Below are 24,796 nucleotides of genomic sequence, written 5' to 3'. Positions count from 1 at the left end.
GATACCACTATAACAAGCCCAAATGGTTAAGGTAAAAAATAGCAACATCAAATACTGTCAAGGATGTGGAGAAAATGAATCACTCACAGATTGCTGGCAGAAATACAAAAATAGTACAGCTCCTCCACAAAACAACTTGGCAGTTGCTTAAAAAAACTAAACATGTCATCACCATACAATCTAGCAATTGCACTCCTGGACATTTATGTCTCAGAGGAATGAAGAGTTGTATTAACACAAAAGCCTATCCATAAATGTTTAACAGCTTTATTATAATAGCCAGAAACTGCAACAACCCAGATGCCCTTCATGGATAAACGGTTAAACAACGATACATCTATATCATGGATGTACCACTCAGTAAATAAAAAGAAGAAATCTACTGATACATGCAACAACCTGTATGAATCTCCAGAGAATTGTGCTGAGTGAAAACAATTTTTTTTCCATTTGATGCAAATGGATTCCATTTCTGCAAAATTCTTGAAATGACAAAATATAGAAATCGGGAAAAGATTAGTGGCTGCCAAGTGTTAAGGAGCAGGAACAGGTGGAAAGGAAATGCATGTGGGCACCCAAGGGCAATAGGAAACGAAAATGTTCTGAATCTTGGGGCACCTGGGTGGCTCAGTTAGGCGTCCGACTCTGGCTCAGGGTCATGATCTAGAGGTTCATGGGTTCAGGCCCCACATTGGGCTGTCTGCTGTCAGCACAGAGCCCGCTTCGAATCCTCTGCCTGTCCCCTCCCCTCCCCGCCTCTCTCCTGCTTGCACGTGTGCATGCTCTCTCTCTCTCTCTCTCTCTCTCTCTCTCTCTCTCTCACTCTCACTCTCTGAAAAATAAACATTAAAAAAAAAGAAAAAAAATGTTCTAAATCTTAACTGTATCAAAGTCAATACATTGGCTGGATATGGTACTACAGTTTTGCATGGATTACCACTCACGGCAATTGGGTAAAGAGTACATAAAATCTCTGTAGTATTTGTTACAACTGCATGTAAAGTTGCAATTATCTCAAGTATATTTAATTAAGGCACACATCTATATTTTATTTTTTAATTTTATTTGAGAGAGACAGGGAAAGAGAGAGGAAGAGAGACTCTTAAGCAGACTCCATGCTCAGTGCAAAGCCTGATGTGGGGTTCAATCACACAACCATGGGATCATGACTTGAGCCAAAATCAAGAGTCGGATGCTCCACTGACTGAGCCACCGAGGCACCGTTCCATATATGCTTTAATTAAAACACACAGCCCTGAATTTGGAAGCACATTTTGTCTCTCCATTTGTAAGCCTTAAAATATCAAATAAACACTTTTGATTGCTTTACAAAAAAACAAAGCAAAACAAAACAAAACAAAACAAAACATACACACACATGTCCTGCTCCCAAGCACCTTCCATTCTATGGGGGTGTGAACAGGTCATGAACAAATCAGAACCAGGCAGTAATAGATGTTATGCAGGACAATAGAGGGTAAGGGGACTCAGAGTGGAAAGGGAGTTAGTATGTCACAAAGAGATCACAGGGTGTACTTGGTAAAAGAGTATCATGAAACTGACACTAATATTAGTCAATCAATTTCAGGTTATAAACAAAGAATTCAAAAGCGGAAATGAATCAACAAATTTCTTTTACAACATTCTCTACCCATTCTAACTTACCCACCATACAAATCTTTTTTAAGGGATTAGCTTATAATACGGTACTATCCTTTCTCAGATAGTTCTTTACCATTTATGATATCAATTCCACTTGAGCAAAACATTCAGGTAAGGTCTTCTATGATTGCCATCACCTTTAATGGGAGGTAAACTGAAGTGCAGAGAAGGTAACTCTTACCTGCCCAATTAACCCGCTGGGAAGCCAGAACTAAGGGCGTCCTAAGCATTTTGTCTGCATCCCTGTTATATTTACTATCACATTCCGCCTTGTATTCAAATGATTTTCACTGGACCTCCCTCCCCCCACCACTGAAATTGCAAAGTATTATGGAAGGAACCTTTAAATAAGTAAGTAAGTAAGTAAGTGTGTGTGTATGTATGTATACACACACACACACACACACACACATATACAAAGAAAAACTGTAAAAATTGACTTTTTCCACTATTATGCAAATTAACATTAAATAATGACCATCTTATAGGAGATAATGGCTTCAAGTAGAATGGAACGAGCTACCTTGAATTTCTCCCTGAGGATCTTTGTAATACCACTTCTGCATTGCTTCGTGCATCAATGGAATTGAGACTCCCTTAGCTCTGTGCTCTTGCAGTTTTGATGCCAATCTCTCATCATCTAGTGCGCTATCTTGGAGATAAGCCACCATCTTCTCAGCTTGCTAACAGAAAAACAAAAAAAATGGATTGAGGAAACAAACGATCCCAAATTAATACTAGTACACTTAATAAAAATGCCTACCTTTTTTGAACGACTTGATCTGTAAAAGGTAGTACTGTGCAAGAAACACAGCAGGCAACCATTTAATTCTTCCATCAATATCATGAAAATATGTACTATCCCCACTTTATAGAGGGGGAAACTAAGGCTCAGAGAGGTCAAATCTTGCTCAGAGTCTCAAAATTATTAAGCAAAGCAAACTGAAATTAAAACACAAACTGGTAAGGATCAAAGCCCAGGCTTCTTCTAATCAACACGTTAATAAGATTACTTTTAAAACCAGTAAGCCATTGGTCAATTCTGAAACGTATAATCTAAACCTGTAAAAACATGGGTGTTAATACAACAAAGGCTCAATTAACACAATTACAAAAGTTTTACAAGTTTTACTAACACACTGCCCACTTTCTTTCTTTCTTCAAGCATTTCCTGCCACCAACCACCACCCCAGAGCAAAGGAAACAGATTCTTCTGTAGAAAGCAAGTCACCATTTACATCCAACAAAGGTATACTTAATCTCAGGGAAATCTAGAGATGTGAATACGATGTTAATATCCTGAGAGTTTAACTATTCCCAGTTACACTTTAGGTAAAAAATACAGAAGACGCTGTGCCCATCCACAGCTGCTTGTATTTGCCATTTTTGGCATTCCATTAATTTCCAAAAAGAAAAAAGAAAAGCAAACAGCCAAGGGCAACCTCAGAAGAGAAAAAATAACCTGACATAATGACTACTACATAGCAGAAACTTAAAAGCATGAAATGATTTGAAAGACAATTACTCATACAAATAAATACTAGATTTAAAACAACTTTTCCAGTACATAAAATCTAATGCACAAAAGTTCCATTTCTGAATATCTGTTTAATGCTTTTCAATTTTTATGGTGCTTTGAGAGGAGAAAAAAAGAATTACATGATTTTTACCTGCTCCAAATGTTTGAGGCCCTCTTCATCATCTGGTTCTGTGGACACACTGCCCATACCAGGAGCACCTACGACCGGTGTTTCAACTGGCCGCAGGGCAGGACGAGGACTGGGAACAGGGGGTGGAAGTATGAGAAGGGGAGAGGCTGCATCTGAAGGAATCTGGGACAGGGACTGCTGGACATCAGAAACCGTTTCTAGAGGGGAAAAAAACACAGAAACATGAAAAACCTTTAAACTATGGAGGTTCTCATGAAGAAAAACTAGCTCTCCATCAAGTTGGGCCACTCACTAAATGGGCTCAACAGAAAGGTGAATGTATCAAACACTGCAGCTTTTTTTTTTTTTTTTTTTTTTTTTTTAATTTGAGAGAGAGACAGGGTGTGGGGGGGGGCGGGTGTGAGTGTGGGTGTGTGCGCATGCGTGCATGTATGAGCTAAGTAGGGGCAGAGAGAGAAAATGAGAATCCCAAGCAGGCTCCGCACTGTCCTCACAGAGCCCAACACAGGTCAGGAGCCCTGAGATCATGACCTGAGCCAGAATCAAGAGTTGGATGCTTAACCGACTGAGCCAACCAGGCACCCCTCACTGCAGCAACTTCTTACGGAGAAGTGTAGTATTTCTCCCTACGATGACAGCAGTTAACTCTACAGAATGACAAAATATAAGGATTAAAAGGTCCTCCTACAGTGCCTGCCTGTGTCACTACAGCATCTGCCCAACAGTGACACATCTACCTCTTGAAAACAAACAGAATCAGACCAATGTTATCTTTATAACGTGTCTCCAAATAGCAGACTGTTAACAAAGGACTGCAAATCTCCTCAAAAAATGTCGTATCTCACCATCAAAACTTTGATTAAACGTATCTGCATTTCTCTTAAATAAGAACCTATTTCAGGTGATAATAAATGTAATGCAATACATTAGTTTTTAGGATAACAAAGAGCTCTTGGGAGTCTACATGTACAGTGCAGACGGTCTTCTCAATAAGAAAAGAGACTACAAAAGAGGTTCTGTTTTGGGTCCTGTTTCTAACCTCTCAGGATGCAGGCTCTTAAAATAAAAAGGGGGATGAAAGTAATTAGATACAATTGCAGCTTCCGCTTTGGAACCTTATTGGTTCAATTACAGATAGCTTCTCCACATTCCCATTCCTCTCAGTCTTTCCTTTCTTTGCCAAACTCCTTAAAAGAACAGTCTATGCACTGCCACCCACACCTGCTACACTGTGACTTCCACTTCCACCCCTCCAACACAGCTTCTCTCCCAAAGAGAAGCAGTGACTCAAAGTCCCCAAATCCAATGGCTTTACCTAGTCCTCATCTTCCGACCTCAGTAGCCTCTGACATTATCTACCCAAGCCTAAACTAAAACCTTCTCCATTCCTTCCTTTCTCTTCACTCTAGTCCACTCTTGTCTCTGAAGATTTTTCTCTGGCTACTCTCTACCTACCCTCTAAAAATGGGAATTTAGCCCTAGATGCCTGATACACATATCCTTTATCTCCCTCACAGATTATCAATCTAGAGTTTTCATCTTTAATGCACATCTATGAAGCTTTCTCAAAATACACACATCCGGACTCCATCCTAGGATCTCCTAGAGTAAGGTCCCAGGAATGTACATTCAAGAGAAAGAACCACAAGTAATTTGGGGGCACATCATAACTGAAAAATGACTACTACGTATCAAACAGGTCTCAAAATGGACAAGTCGCACAGTGCCTAATAGAGATTCAAATACTCGCTGAATTCACTCACTAAGCTTTGTCCTAGACATTTAACTCTGAAGAGAAATCTATGGCTTAAGCCCTCAAAATATTAGTCTACTGAGTAAAAAAAATAATAAACAGATCTTTCTAATACTGTGTTGCTATGTGAGGAATAGTGTCAATTGTTTAAGAAACTAGAGAAGATACCTAACGTGGCTTGGGAACTTCGGATGGGAGAGAGTTTCAGGCACAGAGAACAGCACGTGCTAGGGCACACTTGAGGACCTAACAGGCTGTGAGGCTGGGGAACAGAGGAAGGAGACAGAAGTGGCACTCAAACTGTACAGAGGCAGGCAGATGCCACGTTGTGCAAGGTCTCACAGGCCACGTTAAAGTTGTGACTTTTTATGGAGACTCAATCCATTAACCCTTCAACATCAGGAATTACAAATGTCAATTTTTTTAAATTTTTTTTTTTTTAAACGTTTATTTATTTTTGAGACAGAGAGAGACAGAGCATGAACGGGGGAGGGGCAGAGAGAGAGGGAGACACAGAATCGGAAGCAGGCTCCAGGCTCTGAGCCATCAACCCAGAGCCCGACGCGGGGCTCGAACTCACGGACCGCGAGATCGTGACCTGAGCCGAAGTCGGATGCTTAACCGACTGAGCCACCCAGGCGCCCCACAAATGTCAATTTTAAGTGTGTACCAGAAGAAACATGGAAGTAAACATTAATACTACCCACTAAGGCATATGAGGCAAAGTAAAATCAAAACAGTAATACTGGAGAAGGAGATATGTTTTAAGCTTATTCACTAGCAAAGGTGGTAGGACCTCCACAGCTTCATCCATATTCTTTTTGGCCTCTTTTGAAACAACAGCATTTTAGTGTGCCTTCTGGACATACATCCTGCAGCCACTGGGAAGGTAGCTGTCTGATGTGAGAATCTAATTACTGTGGAGGATCCGAAACCCTGTCTGCTCCGCTGATAACCAAGGTGACCATGTCATAACCTTGTAGAAAGTGAGATTCCCGAGCTCCACCTTCGTTTCCTCTCTGTTTCGGTGAATTTTGGGAAGGGCACGTACATGGGAAGCAGAGTTTGACTAAGTTTACTAGCGAAATAATGTGTTTCAGTAATTCACCACTAGAAGCAGCTCCAGGAGGCATAAACGGAAACCCATCTTATCAATGATCACTGGCCTGGGCAGAATCCTGTTTTAGCTTATCTACTCTCATAAATACATACCATCCCCTCTGCTGGGCACTTTGGTTGGCAGGCTATTTTCCGTCTGACTCTCCTCCTCAGCTTTTTCTGTTTGCTCAGTTTGGGGTTCCTCTTTCCTCTCAAACTGTGGTGCTTCCTGAGGCTGATGGTCTGAAGGAGTACCTGGTCTAGCAGATGATGATGAGGTCTGGGATGTTTCCTCACTAGCTTCTGTAACATAAAGTAATCTTAAATTAGCACCTTAGGAAGCTTTTGATCTGATGAAAAGAAGAAGGTACAAGACAAAAATGAGCCTTACCAACTCCTACTCTATCTGTCTTCTCTCCCTCTTTCCTATTTGTCTTATCAGGTTCTTTGGCTTCTTCGTTATGGCTGCTCTCAGAATCGGAGCACTCCCCCCCTTCCTCTACAGGCCGGAAGTCCATCTCCTGCTCTTCTGGAATCGGCTCTTTCTGGACCTTCTGTGTCAAGAAAATAAAGCCGAAGGTCAACAGTACATTTGGCTTTGGTGGAAGGTCGGTGTGTGTCATGACATTTAAAACAGATTTCCTACCTTCAGAGAGAGGAACGCTCCAGAGGAGTCAAATGTGCCCATCTCTTCTTCAGCATCCTCTAGGCACCATTCGGGCAAGCTGTCCCGGTCATCGTCCATGCTTCCACTGCCAGAGCGCACCCTTCGGTAACCCCGTTCATCATCCCGATCTCGAAAATCAAACTCAAACCTTCGCCGTCGTTCCATGTGTTCGCGCCAGCCTGCAGAACGAGGGCCATCTGGGATGAGGAGGATACAGACCTTAGAAAACTTTCATGACAGTATTTGAAAAAGAAAACCATGAATAGGAAATAAAGGGGAAAACTATGATTAACTGTGAAATCAAATGGATCAATCAACTAAAGAGAAAATTAGGCAAATTAAATCAAGTGAAGAGCTTAGCATACAAACGATACCACTAAGTGACAATAGTGGTTATCTTCAATAAGTACTGAGCCACACAACATACTCTACAGTTTTGAAAGATAAATTTGAAACAAATTACTTTTACAGGACACTTTACTCAAAGTATACATTTTGGATAAGCTTTGGCTATGTGACCGAAACTTCAGTTAGCCATTCACAGGGCACACTCCTAGCCCAGATCTGTAACGCTGACCACGTGACCATAACTGAAGTTCCTGCCTTCCCTTTGGCAGGTCTTACACCTTTTCCTTCTTCTCATGAAAATACCATTCTTTATGGATACGACCAACCCCCTGTGTCAATTCCTAATATCAAACTCATCATGCCAACTTGCTAGTGACAAGATTCCAGTTGGAATTCTGATTCCCAACAAAAAGTCATGGAATTACAGCATTGACAGATGTCAAAGATTTTATATAGCCCACTATCCTAATTTTATAGTTTAAGAAACAAAAATTCTGACAGAAGTAACTTGCATAACGGCAAAGCAGAACTAGAATCGAATTCTGCATCCAATACTGCTTTTTCCACAACAGCATGCTTACTTTCCTTTTCCTTTATTCTCAACTCTTAACTCTCCCCAGGGAGTTTTTATTTCTGTATAATACCCCCAGGGACATTCCTAAATCCACCCTAGCATACTGTTTATTACATCTACTTTCCAACAGAAAAAGACTTCCTAAGAATAAAAGATGTCAGTTAACGTATTAAACACACACACACACACACACACACACACACACACAGGGGAAATCTTGTTAATATCTGACAAAACTGAGTCTAAGAAAGCCTTCAAAAGAGAGACAAGTTTTAACCTATTAAAATTTTCTATCTTTTTGAATGCTTTCTCTGTGGGAGATACAGAAAAGAAATGAGCCAAAGTCAAATGTTCTTACTACTGAGGCTCAATTTGCTAAAACCAGCAGTCTAAAATTCAAACTGAAAATAAGAAGGCAAACATCAGCCCAATAGATGTAGCTACTTGTAAGTCACTCACAAAAAAGATAAGAAACATAGGGGCGCCTGGGTGGCGCAGTCGGTTAAGCGTCCGACTTCAGCCAGGTCACGATCTCACGGTCCGTGAGTTCGAGCCCCGCGTCAGGCTCTGGGCTGATGGCTCGGAGCCTGGAGCCTGCTTCCGATTCTGTGTCTCCCTCTCTCTCTGCCCCTCCCCCGTTCATGCTCTGTCTCTCTCTGTCCCAAAAATAAATAAAAAACGTTGAAAAAAAAAATTTAAAAAAAAAAGATAAGAAACATTATTCCCACACTCCTTTACTTACAACAACTATTGCCTTCTACGAAAACTAAGGAGCTTTATATCCAGTTTGCTTATATGCAAACCTAGAATCATTACTCAAAAGAAGTATTCATGATCCAGTGCTGAATTCCTGAGAACTCTCTCTACTACTATCATTTCTAAACCGTCTGTTAAGTATGCACCATGATAGGAATCTATCCTTCTAGGCATCTGGCTCATGTTTTCCTCTTACTGAGTTTCTTAAGTTCACTTCCCAGAGTGGATGCTTAGCTGTCCCTACCTTAATAGTTGCATCTCCATACGTATCCAATTTTGAGCCCTACTTAAACCAAACATAGCAGATAAGGCACATCTATAGCTTATTAAGACTGATCACTGCTTTTGAAGGCTTTCCAACATATGTCTGCCACAATTTTTATAATATAAAAAATCAGTCAAAACCATTATATTTAAACTTTGAATCAAATCATAAAAGAATAAAGTATAATCTAAGAAATGTTAACAGTAATTTATACAACTGATATAATCAGACTTAACTTTTAATATGCTTGGTTGAAAAAGCAGATAGTGTCCTTTTTAAAAAATGCTATTTCCACTGGTTTTTCAGCCCCATGTATCGTTATATACCCCAAACTGTCTTTCAAAAATATACCAATATAAAATTTGGGGAAATTGTTAACTTAATGACAAATAAATTGGACATGAAAATCACGTATCAGGGAGAAAGGCTTAAGAAAAAGACAACATATAGCCAAAATCGAAGTTGCTGGGGTGTGGGGTGAAAAGGGTCAGTGGTAGAATATACACTAAAATTTTACTTTATCTCCTTTATTAAAGGGATTCTATTAAGAATCAACATCAGATGTTTGGGCTCACAAACATTGTTGATCTTCCAAAACATTCACCTTGTTTGTTTTTGATCAGCTGGAATTTTTCTTCTCGCTCAGTCCAGATCCTGTCCATTCTTTCACTGAATGCTTGTTGGGAACATAGTCTACAAATCCTTTTGCTTACAGGCAAGCTCAGCACAAAATGCTGTGATGCCTTGAAGAGAACTACAACATTTGGTTGCCCAGCACACAGACTGATGAGAACTGCCTAGTTAACTGTGATGTAAACAATGCCTACTAATGACAGAAAACTCACCCATGAGGCAGCCATGAGGAGTTGTGATGAAAGCATCAAAACTCTATCCAAAGATCAACTTCATTCTGTTTCTACCTATCTACAAGTACATAAAGCACTCTGAATGTTTGTTATAATGTTTACTCAGACCGAGACTAGTGACTCTGCTAATAATTTGATTTTAAAATGTAAATGCAAACAGTTTACTTATGATTTCTTCTATGAAAAGTAAGCTTCTTTGGCATATGGTTGACAGCTAAAATAATGTTATGCACATGAAATTCAGAAGGCAAATATACACTCTGTAAGCTTCAGTTCTGCATGACCCCACGATTCAAACTACAGTGGCATCTGATTATCATGAGGCATGGAATCAGCACTTTGGTAGGGGATGAACTTTGACACAAAGCACCAGTGTCTTCAATTACCAGCATATCTAATGTCAGGGAAGAACAGTTTGAAGCATTCTTAAGAGTCAAACAGAAGAACTTACAAAACCACTAATCACTACTCTTCTCTCTCCTTTTTCTAAAGTTAGAAGGACAAAAGAATGAACTTGTGATTACGTTTTTGACCTGGGTTTAAAGTTTATTCTTCAAATAAGCTTAAATCACATTTTCAGGACAAAAAACAATTTGAAAGAATAAATCCTTTATTACGCAGGAAAAATACCCATTTTAGTAGGAGCACATATTCCTTAGTGAGCATATAATTATACATTTATAAGTTTTAAAGCAATGCTGAAAAAGATAGATTTAGCATTAGACAAAACCAAATGAAACCCTCTTACATTTTTGCAGTTAAGGGTAGGTGCTTCCCATTAACACTATTTGCTCCAGAAAAATAAAGATGATTTTCATCAAATGAATAGACGTGGGGAACTTTCATGTTGAAAATGTTTTGTTGGGGCACCTGGGTGGCCCAGTCAGTTAAGCATCCAACTCCGGCTCAGGTCATGATCTCATGTTCCATGAGTTCGAGCCCCATGTTGGGCTCTGTGCTGACAGCTCAGAGATTGGAGCCTGCTTCCGATTCTGTGTCTCCCTCTCTCTCTGACCCTCCCCTGCTCACACCCTGTCTCTCTCACTCTTAAAAATAAATAAACATAAAAAAATTAAAGAAAAGAAAGAAAGAAAATGTTTTGTAGTAATAAGCCTGAGTACAATGACATAAAGTAACTGGCGCCTCTTTAGCAGCTTACCTTTCCTGCTTAATCTGTAAACATTTCCTTATTAAATACTCACTTATTTTGGTCCCTGTGCCCTCACTCAGATCTCTTACCAGGACTGTGCGGCCGCCACCTCTCTCCATCCCTTCTTGATCCAGCTAGTCGCCAACCTCCATCTTCATCTTCTCCATTTTGTTCCTCTCTAAAAATGCGCCAATTTTCACTTTCTGATCGTATGAATTCATGCTTTCTTCCCACTGATGTTGGTCCACCTTCCTCAAAATTGGGTCTCCCTGTAATGAAAATAAGTAACCATGTGCCTTGGCCACTGAGGATTCTGAAAACAGACTGGACTGCCCAAATCAAGCTTTTGTGCAAATGTGTCAATTTCAACATTCAGGCAGTGTAAATGAAATAACTGCAGGTATATGCACAGATTACTAGATACATTTCTTAAAGTTTAATGTTCACAGACTGGGCAATTAGTTTTCAGATAATACGTGCATTAAAAAAAAAAGGGTATGCAATGAAAAGTGAATCAACCTACCTCACCCAGCACGTACCACTTTAAGTCATATAAGATTTTCAATTATATGACATATCTTAATTTAATTTAACTTCTACTGGCGATTCTGCCTAAATAGGGTATCTGTGAAATTCAACTTGTCTTTTATCCTAAAACACACTGTAAACTCAAAGGTAGAGAGTGTGAACTAAAATTTTTCATTCACTCTAACACCTACTACATTATAGACAGACAAATTGCTTTTGAAAAGAATTCAAAGCTAAGCTATGTGTAACCTAATGCAAATTAAGAGTCTATTAATGATGAAAGAGAGACTGGTATACACCAAGCAAACAAAACTCGTATTTTCAAAGGACAAGACAAATCCAAACTGTGCAAATTCTTTAGTCACCACCCTACATGTTCTAACACAATTCGTAACAGATGATATAAAATCTTACATTACATTAGTTGAAAATCCAGAACATACACTGATATCTTCCATTTGCAACAATTAAAGTTACATATACTTCAGTGACAACCTCAATTCTTTTCACTAAACCACAGTGAAAGTGAAAGAATGTTGTACAGTTCCATCTGAAAATGAGGGAATTCTAATGTTTTGTCATTCTCTTATATGCCATTTCATATGTAGTGAGATTCAATATCCTGTCTGCCCAAACAGCTATTAGCTTGTTACTAGCTTATTATTCTCTTGAAGGATAAAATACCTGGAAACGGGGGGAAGGGGGGGGTGCAAGAATTTGCTGGGCAGAATACTATCTGCTTTCTTATGCAGGCAGCCTCTAAGACAGCCCCCAACAAGCCCTGCCTTCTGGCTTTTGTGTAATCCCCTCACCCGAAGCGTGGGCTTCACTTACTGACTTGCTCCCAACAAAGAGAATACAGCACAAAGTGATAAGATGTCATTGCCAATAAAGATTAAGTCACAAGCAACCGTGAATTCCCCCTGGGATGCTCTCTCTGAGGCAATCCAGCTGCCATGCTCACACGGCAAAGAACTGAGGCTTGCCAACAGCCACATGAGTGCGCTCGAAAAGAATCCAACCCCAGTCAAGCCTTCAGATGACTGCAGCCCCGGCTAACACCTTGATAGCAGCCTTACAGCCTCATGAAAGACTCGGGTCAAAGCCATCCAGCTATGCTGCTCCTTCCTGAACCACAGAAACTAAGATAATGTTTGCTGCCACTAAGTCTTGAGGTAATTTTGTTACACAGCCATAGATAATAAAAACACTCATTTTTAAGTGTTTTTACACACCACTATTTGAACAGCATGGACAGGATTCAAATATTGATCTTCTGACACATTCAACAAATATTTCTTACACATTAAGTGCCAAGTTTTATGAATTCATGTACAGATATCCCATGTCTGCCCTTGGGTTAGAAGGCCTTCCAGGTTCTCTTGCTCAGAAGAAGAGGGGCAACCCATTTTACAGAGTACCACATCTGCTGACATAACTTGATGAAAAATGTAGCTACACTCAAAAAAAGAAACCTAAAGAAATCCCTAACACATAAAAAGAGATAGATAAGAGACACATATAGATACATGATGGGAAATGGCCTTCAACCCACATAAACAGTCAGTCACAAGCAATATGTGCCAGGTACCATGCAATAATTTGGGAATACAGCAGTAATCACATGATGGATGAGCCACACACTCACTCACTATGTTTCACCTACTTTTACACTAAGCCTTTGAAAAAGTAATGAATGTACCAAAGTAAGCAAAGAGCATGAATGGTAAAATGTTTAACTCATCAAAAACTGGTCACTAATTCTTTCTAACAGACGATACACTGCAAAAAAAGAAAATTAAAAATAAAAATACTAGTAATCCCTCAATCTGAGAAACAGAACTCTATCCGTAGTTAGCTTTTACATAACTTTGTATTTTTATATAGCTGTAATCAGTACACCCACTATTTTATAATCTACTCTTCATGCATAGCAAATATTTCTCTGTGATTCTACACTGTCCTAACAATACAAGTGGGTATATATATATATATATACACTAGGTATACCTTACTGCTACTGCATAATCTACTACACTTGACATTTACTTTATCATCAATTTTTTGTGAACTATAGATAAGTAAGAAATATCTGCTTTTCTGAACTAGGTCTTCTGAAAAAAACCCTCAAAAGAGTGAAATTACTAGTGAAATGACAGACTTCATCCACTGACACAACTTTATCCCCCTCAAAAAAAAAAGGGTCAAATCACCACACCATTTTACATTATGGACACTAAGTGCAGCTATCCTTTTAAAACCTTTACTACTTTAACAGTTATAAAAATGGTATACTAATGTGGCTCAAAGATGAATTTTTCATATCAAAGATTTTTCATAGTTTACTAATCTTACGTCCCTTTATGTTAATTATTTGCATTTTTATTCTAAATTAACAGCTTCTTCACCTTTGTAACTGTGAAGTCCTATATATATTTTTCATATTAGTACCTAGGAATAAGAAAAATATAAAAAACAGGACAGGACAGGGCACCTTTCTGGCTCAGGTGGTAGAGTGTGTGACTCTTGATCTCGGGGTTCTAAGTTTGAGCCCCACGTTGGATGCAGGGATTACTCAAAAATAAAATCTTAAGAGGTGCCCGGGTGGCTCAGTCAGTTGAGCATCAGACTCCGGATTTTGGCTTGTCATGATCCCAGGGTCATGGGAATCAGCCCCACAAAAGCCTCCTCACTGAGCCTGAAGCCTGCTTGGGTTTCTCTCTCTCCCTCTGCCCCTCTCCCCTGCTCTCTCTCTCTCTCTCGCTCTCTAAAGTAAAAGAAATAATAATTATAAAAATTTTTAAATAAGATATAATCTTTTAAAAAATGGACAGGGTAAAAATAGGGAAAATACAGGAAGAAAAAAATCTGGCTTTTCTACTTACTGAAAATTATGTCATAATTTTCAACCTCATAAAGTTTGAATAACTATGCTACTCCTTGTTCCAAAAGAGGATTTGAGACAGATATTCTGAAGATACAGAAAAGCACAGTCCTGAAGAAAGAATAAACATCTTGTAGTCCCTACACTTGATTTCAAATTTTGGCCCCAATTCTGATCTATATACAGACAGGAAGCAAGGGAAGGGAAGGAAGAAGGAAGGGAAGGGAAGGAAAGGAAGAGGGGGAGGGGGGAGGGGGAGGGAAGGGAATGGAGAGGGAAGGCAAGGGGGAGGGGAGGGGAGACCATTCCCAATTTGATAGAGGGAGGGTGTGTGTGTGTGTGTGTGTGTGTGTGTGTGTGTGTGTGTGTGTGTTATGTAAAGCTGCCTGAATTTACAGCCACACTGGCCCATTCTAGGTTAAAAATTCTGTAACAATGGGGTTCAAATTTTGTTACTGGGTGTTTGTTTCCAGAAAACAATTCCTAAAAACTGCAATATACTTTTTGACGTCAAATACTACATAATTAATAACTGCAGTGAACCAAGGAAAGCCAGAATAATGTAATTTTGACATGTCACATACCCCACATGCAAGTGCAAGGTAGGTGGAGCTCTGCCTTCGGGAGTTGTCATTTTCACAAGAGAAGGGTGAAACAAATTCAAGAACTTTTAAGTGGACTTCACTCCTCCCCTCCCCATCCCTTTGTGAAAACTTATTACTGAAGTATATAACATTCTTGCCAAAAAGTCCGTAAATCACCAATGTACAATTCAAGAGTTTCCATAAAGCAAATATATCCACATAAAAGATTTTATTTTTTTATTTTTGAGAAAGAGAGAGAGTGTGCACGCGAGTGTGCAGGAGGGGCAGAGAGAGAGGGAGACAGAGAATCTGAAGCTGGCCCTGTGCTGACAGTAGTCACTCAGCCCAATGCGGGGCTCAAACTCAGCAACCGCGAGATCATGGCCTGAGCCGAAGTCACATCCTTAACCAACTGAGCCACCCAGACACCCCACATAACTAAGGTTTAAAAAAAGAAAATATCAGGAGCTCTCAAAAGTCTTTATGTCCCACCAGTCAATCCTTCCCAAGGTAAGCACTATTTCCGATTCTTATCTCTAAAGACTAGTTTTGCCGATTTTCAACTTTTTGATACAAATGGCTACACATGGAAGATTCATCCACATTAATGCAAAGAACAGTTGCTTGTTCTTTTGCACTGCTGTATATGATCTCACTGTAAGGACAGACCGCAATATATATTATTCTGCTGCTGATTTAAGTTGTTTCTAGTTTTTTGCTATTATGAACTGTGCTGCTATGAACATTCTTGAATATGAAGTTTGGGAGACAGATGTTTGCATTTCTGTTGGTATATACCAATTAGTGAAATAAGGTATATTCAACTTTAGTGGTACCAAATATTTTTCCAGGGAAATAGCACTACTTTACCATTTTTTACCTGTTTGTCTTACTCAAACCTCTAGCAAACATTAACGTGACTGCCTCCTGTATGGACAAATACAATTAAAGATGTAGTATCAAAAATAAAGAAGAGACTTAGACACAGCACCTACTCACCAGGTCCATAGCCCAGGGACACACACGTCCTGATTATTATAGTTGAAAAACTGCATCTAATCCTTGTAATAACAAGAGTTAAGTTAAACATCATCATCTCTATTGTTCTTATGTGGAACGAGATACCTGTAGGGGGTTTCCCAAGGTCACATAGCTGAGTGGTGCCCAAATTAGAAATAAAACATAGGTTGGGAATGCAAGCTGGTGCAGCCACTCTGGAAAACAGGATGGAGCTTCCTCAAAAAACTAAAAATAGAACTACCCTACGACCCAGCCATTGCACTACTAGGCATTTATCCGAGGGATACAGGTGTGCTGTTTCAAAGGGACACATGCACCCCAATGTTCATAGCAGCACTATCAACAATAGCCAAAGTATGGAAAGAGCCCAAATGTCCATCGATGGATGAATGGATAAAGAAGGTGTGGTATAAATAAATGGAGTATTACTTGGCAATCAAAAAGAATGAAATCTTGCCATTTGCAACTATGTGGATGGAACTGGAGGGTATTATGCTAAGTGAAATTAGTCAGTCAGAGAAAGACAAAAATCATATGACTTCACTCATATGAGGATTTTAAGACACAAAACAGATGAACATGAGGGAAGGGAAGCAAAAATAATATAAAAATTGGAAGGGGGACAAAACAGAAGAGACTCCTAAATATGGAGAACAAACTGAGGGTTACTGGAGGGGTTGTGGGAGGGGGGATGGGCTAAATGGGTCAGGGGCACTAAGGAATCTACTCCTGAAATCATTGTTATACTATATGCTAACTAATTTGGATGTAAATTTTAAAAAATAAAATTAAAAAAAAAAAGAAAAAAAAAAGAAAAGAAAGAAAACATAGGTTTACTCACTTATGTGAGTAAGTCATAGGTTTAATCCTGGGTTCACTCACAAACTTAACCCATTGGAAGGAGCAAAAAATTCCAGAAAAACTAACACAGAAAGTGGAAGCTCTGGGATCAAAGTGTAACAAACTCTAAAAGGGCAACAGACATACCATGCATGGTACAGCTTGGAGACAAAGACTACCAACATCTCTAAAAAGGGAAGATGGAACTAAATGTGTTAATCTTCTAGCAGAAATGATGTCAAAATGTATACCCTTGAAAAAATGTTAAGACCAATTTCTTCAATATAAATATTTTACTCTAAAAATTATTTTGAAGAGAAAAAAAAATGACTTCAAGCACCATCCAATAAACACACATTTCCAGAGCACCTGGCTGGCACCCTTGATCGAGGAGGTTGTGAGCTCAACCCCAATGTTGGGTATGGAGTTTACTTAAAATCTAGGGGCGCCTGGGTGGCTCAGTTGGTTAAACGACTGACTTCAGCTCAGGTCATGATCTCCCAGTTTGTGAGTTCGAGCCCCGCATTGGGCTCTGTGCTGACATCTCAGAGCCTGGAGCCTACTTCAGATTCTTTGCCTCCCTCTCTCTTGCCCCTCCCTCCCCTGCTCATGCTCTATGTCTCTCTGTCCCTCAATAATAAATAAATGTTAGGGGCGCCTGGGTGGCGCAGTCGGTTAAGCGTCCGACTTCAGCCAGGTCACGATCTCGCGGTCCGTGAGTTCGAGCCCCGCGTCGGGCTCTGGGCTGATGGCTCGGAGCCTGGAGCCTGTTTCCGATTCTGTGTCTCCCTCTCTCTCTGCCCCTTCCCCGTTCATGCTCTGTCTCTCTCTGTCCCAAAAAAAAAAAAAAAAAAAAAAAAAAAAAAAAAAAAAAAAAAAATTGAAAAAAAATAATAAATAAATGTTAAAGAAAAAAATTTAAAGAAAAATAAAATAAAATCTAAAAATAAATTGTATATACAATGCACACACTATTCCAATTACTACTAATACAACTAATAATTACACTGCATGCAAGAACTGCTCTAAAACATTAAAATAATTAATCCTTTACAACCTAAATGATTACAGATTTGTACCTGTGTAGATTTGGGTGGGGAGTGAAAGTATTAAAGGGAATTCCATCTCTATAGTTTGTTTTAAAAAACACATACATTTGTATATTACTGATATAATTTAAAATAAAAGCTAAATATTAAAAGTCATCCCTGGGCAATTTAAAGGATGATATCTAAAGTTCTTTTCGTGTCCACAAATTCCAGAATCCCACAGTGGCCAGTGAGGACACCCACAAGACCCTCCCTAGCATTTCAAACCAAAGACTTCCTCCTTCCATTAACATCAGCATCACAATAAAGCTGAGTAACCACATATTTTGACTTCATCTTAAAATCTTAACAGAGGGGCGCCTGGGTGGCTCAGTCGGTTAAGCCGCCGACTTCAGCTCAGGTCATGATCTCGCGGTCCGTGAGTTCGAGCCCCGCGTCGGGCTCTGTGCTGACAGCTCAGAGCCTGGAGCCTGTTTCAGATTCTGTGTCTCCCTCTCTCTCTGACCCTCCCCCGTTCATGCTCTCTCTCTGTCTCAAAAATAAATGTTAAAAAAAAAAGTTAAAAAAAAAAATCTTAACAGATTAACTTATAAACAAGACTTAGAAGTAAATGTAATTGAATAATTTATAAATTTAATGCCTGACTCAAATATTCCTAACCTATAGTTAATACATGAACATGGCAGCTATGAATCCCTGAATTAGAAGGAAAGAGGTCTAGGTTTTTTTTTTTTTTTAAACGTTTATTTACTTTTGAGACAGAGAGAGAGCATGAATGGGGGAGGGTCAGAGAGAGAGAGGGAGACACAGAATCTGAAACAGGCCCCAGGCTCTGAGCTGTCAGCACAGAGCCCGACGCGGGGCTCGAACTCACGAACCGCGAGATCATGACGTGAGCCGAAGTCAGACGCTTAACCGACTGAGCCACCCAGGCACCCCAGGGTCTAGGTTTTTGTAAGAGTCTTAAAGGTATCTATGACCTCCAAAAGATAAAGAAACACAAATTTAAAATGTATTTTCTTCTAGTCAATGTAGCAAACAGGACTGTTTCACGACCAAACTATACTACCTTTGTAATACATGTTATGTTGTTATGTTCTTATATCAACAGTAACTGGAGATGTATGAAAGGTGCTAAAATGCAAATGTACGACATATATAAACATTTTCTCAATGGCAGTTAATACTTGGTTGTTTCTGACTTAATGTATTAAGTCTAGATAGGACTCTTCTAAGAATAAAATTAAATTAAAATGTAATATTGGTTTTAGTCTGGTCTAATTGAGTAGACTTCCTAAGGAGAAGGAGCAGTAAAAGGGCACCTGTGTGCATGTTTGACTCACAGCCAAAAATGGTGTTTATGGAAAACTTCAGATGGAGCAAAGAGGCACTCAGCCAATAAAATCTACAGCTGTGAGACTTGGAACTTACAAGTGCCCAAACTCCAAAAGCAAAAATGGAATTATGGGACAGACTTTGAAGCTTGTTTATGTGCAAATTTTTCTAGTAAGAAACTTTGTATTCCTCTATTCAGATATATATTCTCTGATCAACACTAAAAATATTTTCTGATACCAGAGAAAATAGTGAAAGGAAATTCCATCCAAGTGTTGATATCTACTTTTTCCCCCCACAATTAATTGTCAACAAACTCAAGATGGCTGGATGGAGAAGTTTAAATCTCCTATGCAGAGATTTCTAACTTTCTCCCATCCTAACCCCTAAGGGATAACAATCTGCTCCCCTCATTAACACTGGTCCTTAAAACACAGCAGTTCCTGGCTAGGAGAGAGACTAGAGGGGCTGCAGCATATCAAAATCTCTTTGAAAAAGTACCTCTTTGATCTGAATATGCCCCATATCCCTACGTCCTTCATGCTCAGTTGTCTGCTGGTATACACCCCAGACACTGCCTCAAACCTCTGGGGAAGACGACGATCAGTAGATGGGCTTGAATGTACAACTGGAAAGGAATGAGGCATCTTCTGAAGAAAGTATACTATGTACGAAAGAACCTAAGAGACTAGGGCTGACATTTTAAAGTTCAGAGATTATCCATGTACACATAGGCAGGGTGCTACATTTCGACTAAAGCTTTTGTTATTCCCAAGTACAAGTTGGTACAACTATGGACTGTATACTGGACTACTTTAGTCAGAAAGAAACTCAAACACCTTTAGGGACAGAGAACTGAATTTAATAAAGAATAACAGGGGCGTTCAGATGGTTCAGTCGGGTAAGCATCCAACTTCAGCTCGGGTCATGATCTTATGGCTCACGGTTTCAAGCCCCACATCGGGCTCTGTGCTGACAGCTGAGACCCTGGAGCCTGCATCAGATGCTGTGTGTCTCCCTCTCTCTCTGCCCCTCCCTGCTTGTGCTCTGTGTCTCAAAAATAAACATTAAAAAAAAAAAAGAAGAAGAATGTATCTGTTCTTGGCACCTTGCTTAATCATTATAATTTTTCATTAAAAAATAAGTCAATGAATAGATATCTAGCATCTACGTTTACTCACAGAAGAGATGTTTCAGAGCCATCTCCAACTGAAATCAGCAATTCTGTTTAGATGGAAGGCCTGTGTATTTTGGGGTAAAGTTGACATACGATCTATGCAGTATCAGTTTCATCTCAGTTGACCGGGCAACCTCAGCCACAAATGAACTGAACTGCTCAGGACATTATAATGGGAGTACTGTGCTTGTGAGTGGACACTCCAAAGCTGGTCTACAATATCCATACAATTGGCAGTCATGGTCTATCGACCACAGCAAGACTTTCAAATTGTAGAAATTCAGAAAGCAGAATACTTTTTCACTTGAGGTATTTTGCCAAATCATTTTTGCCTTAATAGATTCTGAAACAGTATATTATGGAAAGAGGCTTCTAAGTTTGGTTAAAATCCTTCACCATAATGTTTACTATAATGTGGAGGCAAGACATATGGCACATACACTCCAGTACTTTCTGAAAGGCATTGTTACATTATATTTGCTCTGGCTTTTTCTCCCCCAATCAGTCAACTGTCAATAGATATAAAGAATAATTCCTACCAGTGTGTGCAGGGAACAAGCATCACATCACAAGCCCCTACTTTATGTTTTTACCTTCTCTAGTTCTAAAGGTCAAAGTTTCCAATGCTGTGTCTGAACTTGTATTGAGATGTTTGGCATTACTAAAACAAAGAAGGAATTAATACTTTTTTTTTAATTGTGGGGGGAGGGGAAGGAATCTACAAAGGCGGATTTCACCTTCTAAGTAGCATTATATTGGTCTACATTAATAATTTTCCCAGCAGGCCTTCCATGATTTTACTTTGAACAATCACAGCCTTTGTTTCTCAGATCCTCTTACATGTGACATTTGATCAAAGTTTTCAAATCAGCAGCTAACAGAGGTGGAGAAAAGTACTGCTCAGTAAAGGCATTACACAAAGCCACCCTACAGCTCTTTCAAGGTTGCTACAAAATTAGATCACAGACATTTTCTACCTAAACACTATTTAGACAATTAAATTTTCTGTACCCTGAATGCTACATTTTACCGAACATTACTATATGCTTCTCAGGAAATCATCCCCTAAACATTACTAAAACATGCCTTAAGAAAATTCTTCAGCTCCTTCTCATAGGTGTGTTTTTTAAAGATAAGTGCCAGGTACCAAACAATTAAGTTTATTCTTATTCAAGATCTCTACACACAGCCTTAAAAAAATGGGGGGGGGGGGGGGGGAGGCCTGCCTCCTTGCCCCTCCACCCCCACCCCAAATTCAGGTAACTAACTTACCTATATTACCCAGTTCTAGAATTAGTGGTAGCCATTCTAGTGAGATGGAATATGCAAAGAAAACTAATAAGATCAATCCATTAATTCATGCCTAAAATTCCTTATCCAAGGAAATCTTCCCCAAAGAAATGGAGGGAAAAAAAAGAATAGTAAAGGAAGTATCTCACACTTCAACATGCTATATAAGGAAAGACGGCTGAAAGGAAACCTTGCAGGGAATTTTATCCCTTTGAACTTTCAAATAAACTCTTAAGTAAGATTATGCAAACTTACTAAAGACCGGTCCTGATTAGAGGGAAAAAATGCACCCCTTCTCCAAGTCAGTTCTGGAGGCTTTCTCCAGAATTGTTAAGGTTTGTGTTGGGTAAAGAAAGACCTCCTAACAAACCAGCATTCTTTTCCACATGATCAGAGCTAATTGGCCCCCCTGCAGACTAAGTGACCAATCACATCAGCTTCAGCTGAAACTAGCCCCCACGACATTATAAACAGAGGAATGTGAACTGTAAACCCAGTCCAAGAAGAGAACCTAAAAGCTAGGCTTGTAGATTAAAATTACCTTACCAAAAAGACAGACTCCACAAGTCTGGTTTTCTCAAGACCTACCTACCTGTGCACACAGGCTGACCCAGCAAAAGAACTGGTGAGTACATGAAATAATATTATTTCTTTCCTTAAGAGGAACAGAGAAAGAAACTGAGTATCTTTACTCTTTAAACAAAGATATTACCTACAGGGTCATACATTAAGGTTCTTTATTCTTTTTCCTTAAATTTTAGAAATGGATAATAGCCCTACTGAAAGCATTACTGGAAATTTTCTTGTTTTATTCAGCGTATACTAACTCTCCATTATAATATAAAAATGAGTAGAAAGGAAAGACCCTAGAAAAAATTCAGTGGCTTTTAAAAATATATATAGATATATTTCTTTTGGAAGTGATTTTAAAAACCCAAAATAAGCCTACAGAAACAAATGACCAAAAAAAAATTTTTTTTAATCCATGAAAAAAGTGATGAATATCTAATTTTCAATGTCTTTTTAAATTAGTACTGAAATTAGTAGATTCTTCTACAAGTAAGAAATTAAAATATACAAGAATCTCTGAGCTTATATAAGAGTTAGCACACTGCCCTGATTATAGAGGGTAGAAGAGAAAAGATTCTGTACAATCAGTTTTCACACCAGACATAAAAAAAAATACAGAGCAATACTGTGATCATTTAACATTTGTAGTTACAGCCTATTATCTCAACTGTTTAACATGAAGGATACTACTACCTTACAATATGGCAAAAGACATAATTTTGAATGTTACAACAAAGTAAAATGAATCAATAATCCTGACAGCCAGAATGAAGCATCCAAACTATCATTTTTATAAAGTAGTATTTTCCACCAAAGTTTATAAATGGACAAATATTTTACCAGCCCACACATGGAGATACAAACAAACCTTCCAAAGCTTCAATTCTATTGTCTATTGGGATCAGTTAGTGAGAATCACATAAATACAAACCAAGACAAATATATTCAAAGAGTATTTGTACACCTGTAGGGATATGAAAATTACTTGGAAATGTAATAGTATAAACATAATGTCTGCCCATCAGTCACTTTTTTAAATCTGATGGAGAGAAAATCTATATACATCAGGCAACAATTATATAATTTTTAAGCACCATATAAGCAAATGTAAAACCATGAGAGAAAAGAAAAAAAAAATCATCTAAGAAACCTATGTCAGTTGAAAGAAGCAGAAGTAAGTTTAAAAATTCACAGAGTTTTAAGAGACTGTGTTATTTAATTCCCTGTCTTTTTCTGTTTTTAAATAGAAGGAAGCCTGGCCAAGGGGATTGGGTAGCTTGCCCAACTGACACAGCTATGTAACCAACAGAGCCAGAGCATGGTAGGCTAGATTCCCCACCTTGTCTTCATTATGCTAAGCCATACCGTTTACATGAATCCAAAGATGGACGTATTCAGGGTAATCTGTTAAGTGGGGATCAAAATCTTACTTCTCTCAACTACTCCACTTCTCAACACAATCTAAACAAGTTCAAGCAAGGATTTATATATAAAAACCAGAAAACTTCATGGTTTTGATATTAGCCTTTTGACATCCTTGTTCACAGGGTTTTTCATGTATTGATTAATTGCAAGAGAAAAAATGAAATTGTAGAAGTCTAGAGTTAACTGTTATAAAGCTGTAACAAGTAACAACCCCGAAAAAGCCCAAATAATAATAATTTTGTTAGCAACAGTATATATCTATCTATCTATCTATATATATAGATAGATAGATAGATAGATAGATAGATATAGAAAGTATATATCTATATATATATAGAAAGGCTATCTCCCTAGATAATGAGTTTTAGAATTTAATAAAGTAGGTTGAAAATTAAGAATCATGCAGCTCCTCCCCTCCCCCCCAAAAAAACTACTGTGAAACAGTAAACAATTAGTAGCATTCACCAGGACAGCAGTTCCCTAGGTGGAATAAGCACCAGGGGTACAAGGCCCATGATAGACCTTTATACACAAAGCAGGAAGGAAAATTAAAGGTGAAATTAATATAATGTTACATACCAATTTTACCTCAAAATCAGAAAAAAAATAAAAGAAACCATATAGGACACTGCAGTGGTTCACAACCTTTCTGAAGGCAGCCAACAACTATCCTTTCTTATATCCTCCTTCTTCCTCTTCGAGTGTCAAAATGCCTTTCTTTTATAAAATTATGATGATATATCCTAAAAATTATTTTCTCCCTGGAAAAATACAAAGTAGGCAATGCTACTAAGAACTCTCCTGTCCACACTTTGTTTTAATTTGTACTGATCTAGTAACATCCAAAAGATGTAATAATTGTATGCAACTATGTAATAATTGTAGCTGTGCAAATCTTCAAATTTTACAAATGTCTTCCTTAACTGAAAATAAATTTCTTGCCTAAAAGTCACAGGGTTGAACCTAAGCATTCCTGAAGACCAAATATTCTGTAATGACTCAAACAAAACTAGTCAAATGGAACATAGTATTACTCACAAAGGCTAACCAGGATTAAAATGTCTATTTTTTAAGCAATATAGTGCTGACTCTGGATTTGGTGTGGGATTCACCAACACTTACTACTTTTGCGATCCTAGGAAATTCATTGCGCCTCAGTTTCTCTATCTGTAAAATGGGAATTATAATGGCACTACTGTGAAAGTTAAGAAGCATTAGTAACAATAATAAAGCAACTAACACTGAAAGGTTACTCTGTGCCAGGCATTGCCTGCTGGCTTCACAT

The 24,796-nt window shown here is 38.7% G+C and overlaps 1 protein-coding gene across 13 annotated transcripts in view; it reads right to left on the bottom strand.

The window, feature by feature from the left end:
- GIGYF2 (GRB10 interacting GYF protein 2) overlaps positions 1 to 24,796 on the bottom strand; it is a 146,976-nt gene that overhangs the window by 45,442 nt on the left and 76,738 nt on the right. For 9 of the 13 annotated variants that reach the window (XR_006205769.1, XM_042950529.1, XM_042950528.1 and 6 more), the window contains 6 exons: positions 10,899 to 11,078; positions 6,830 to 7,047; positions 6,575 to 6,737; positions 6,298 to 6,486; positions 3,333 to 3,529; positions 2,186 to 2,345 (listed from right to left, as the gene is read on the bottom strand). Coding sequence is in view for 12 of the 13 variants with exons in the window: in XM_042950529.1 (XP_042806463.1) it covers positions 2,186 to 2,345; positions 3,333 to 3,529; positions 6,298 to 6,486; positions 6,575 to 6,737; positions 6,830 to 7,047; positions 10,899 to 11,078 (1,107 nt within the window). In the remaining variant the exon portion in view is untranslated. Of the gene's footprint in view, positions 1 to 2,185; positions 2,346 to 3,332; positions 3,530 to 6,297; positions 6,487 to 6,574; positions 6,738 to 6,829; positions 7,079 to 9,397; positions 10,254 to 10,898; positions 11,079 to 24,796 lie in introns of those variants that run through there. The other 4 variants (XM_042950530.1, XM_042950537.1, XM_042950538.1 and 1 more) reach the window with 4 other exon arrangements.

The sequence above is a fragment of the Panthera leo genome, chromosome C1, assembly GCF_018350215.1.
Source record: "Panthera leo isolate Ple1 chromosome C1, P.leo_Ple1_pat1.1, whole genome shotgun sequence".
Lineage (NCBI taxonomy): Eukaryota > Metazoa > Chordata > Mammalia > Carnivora > Felidae > Panthera > Panthera leo.
Note: the sequence above shows the minus strand (reverse complement) of the source record. Positions and strands in the feature narration are given on the sequence as shown.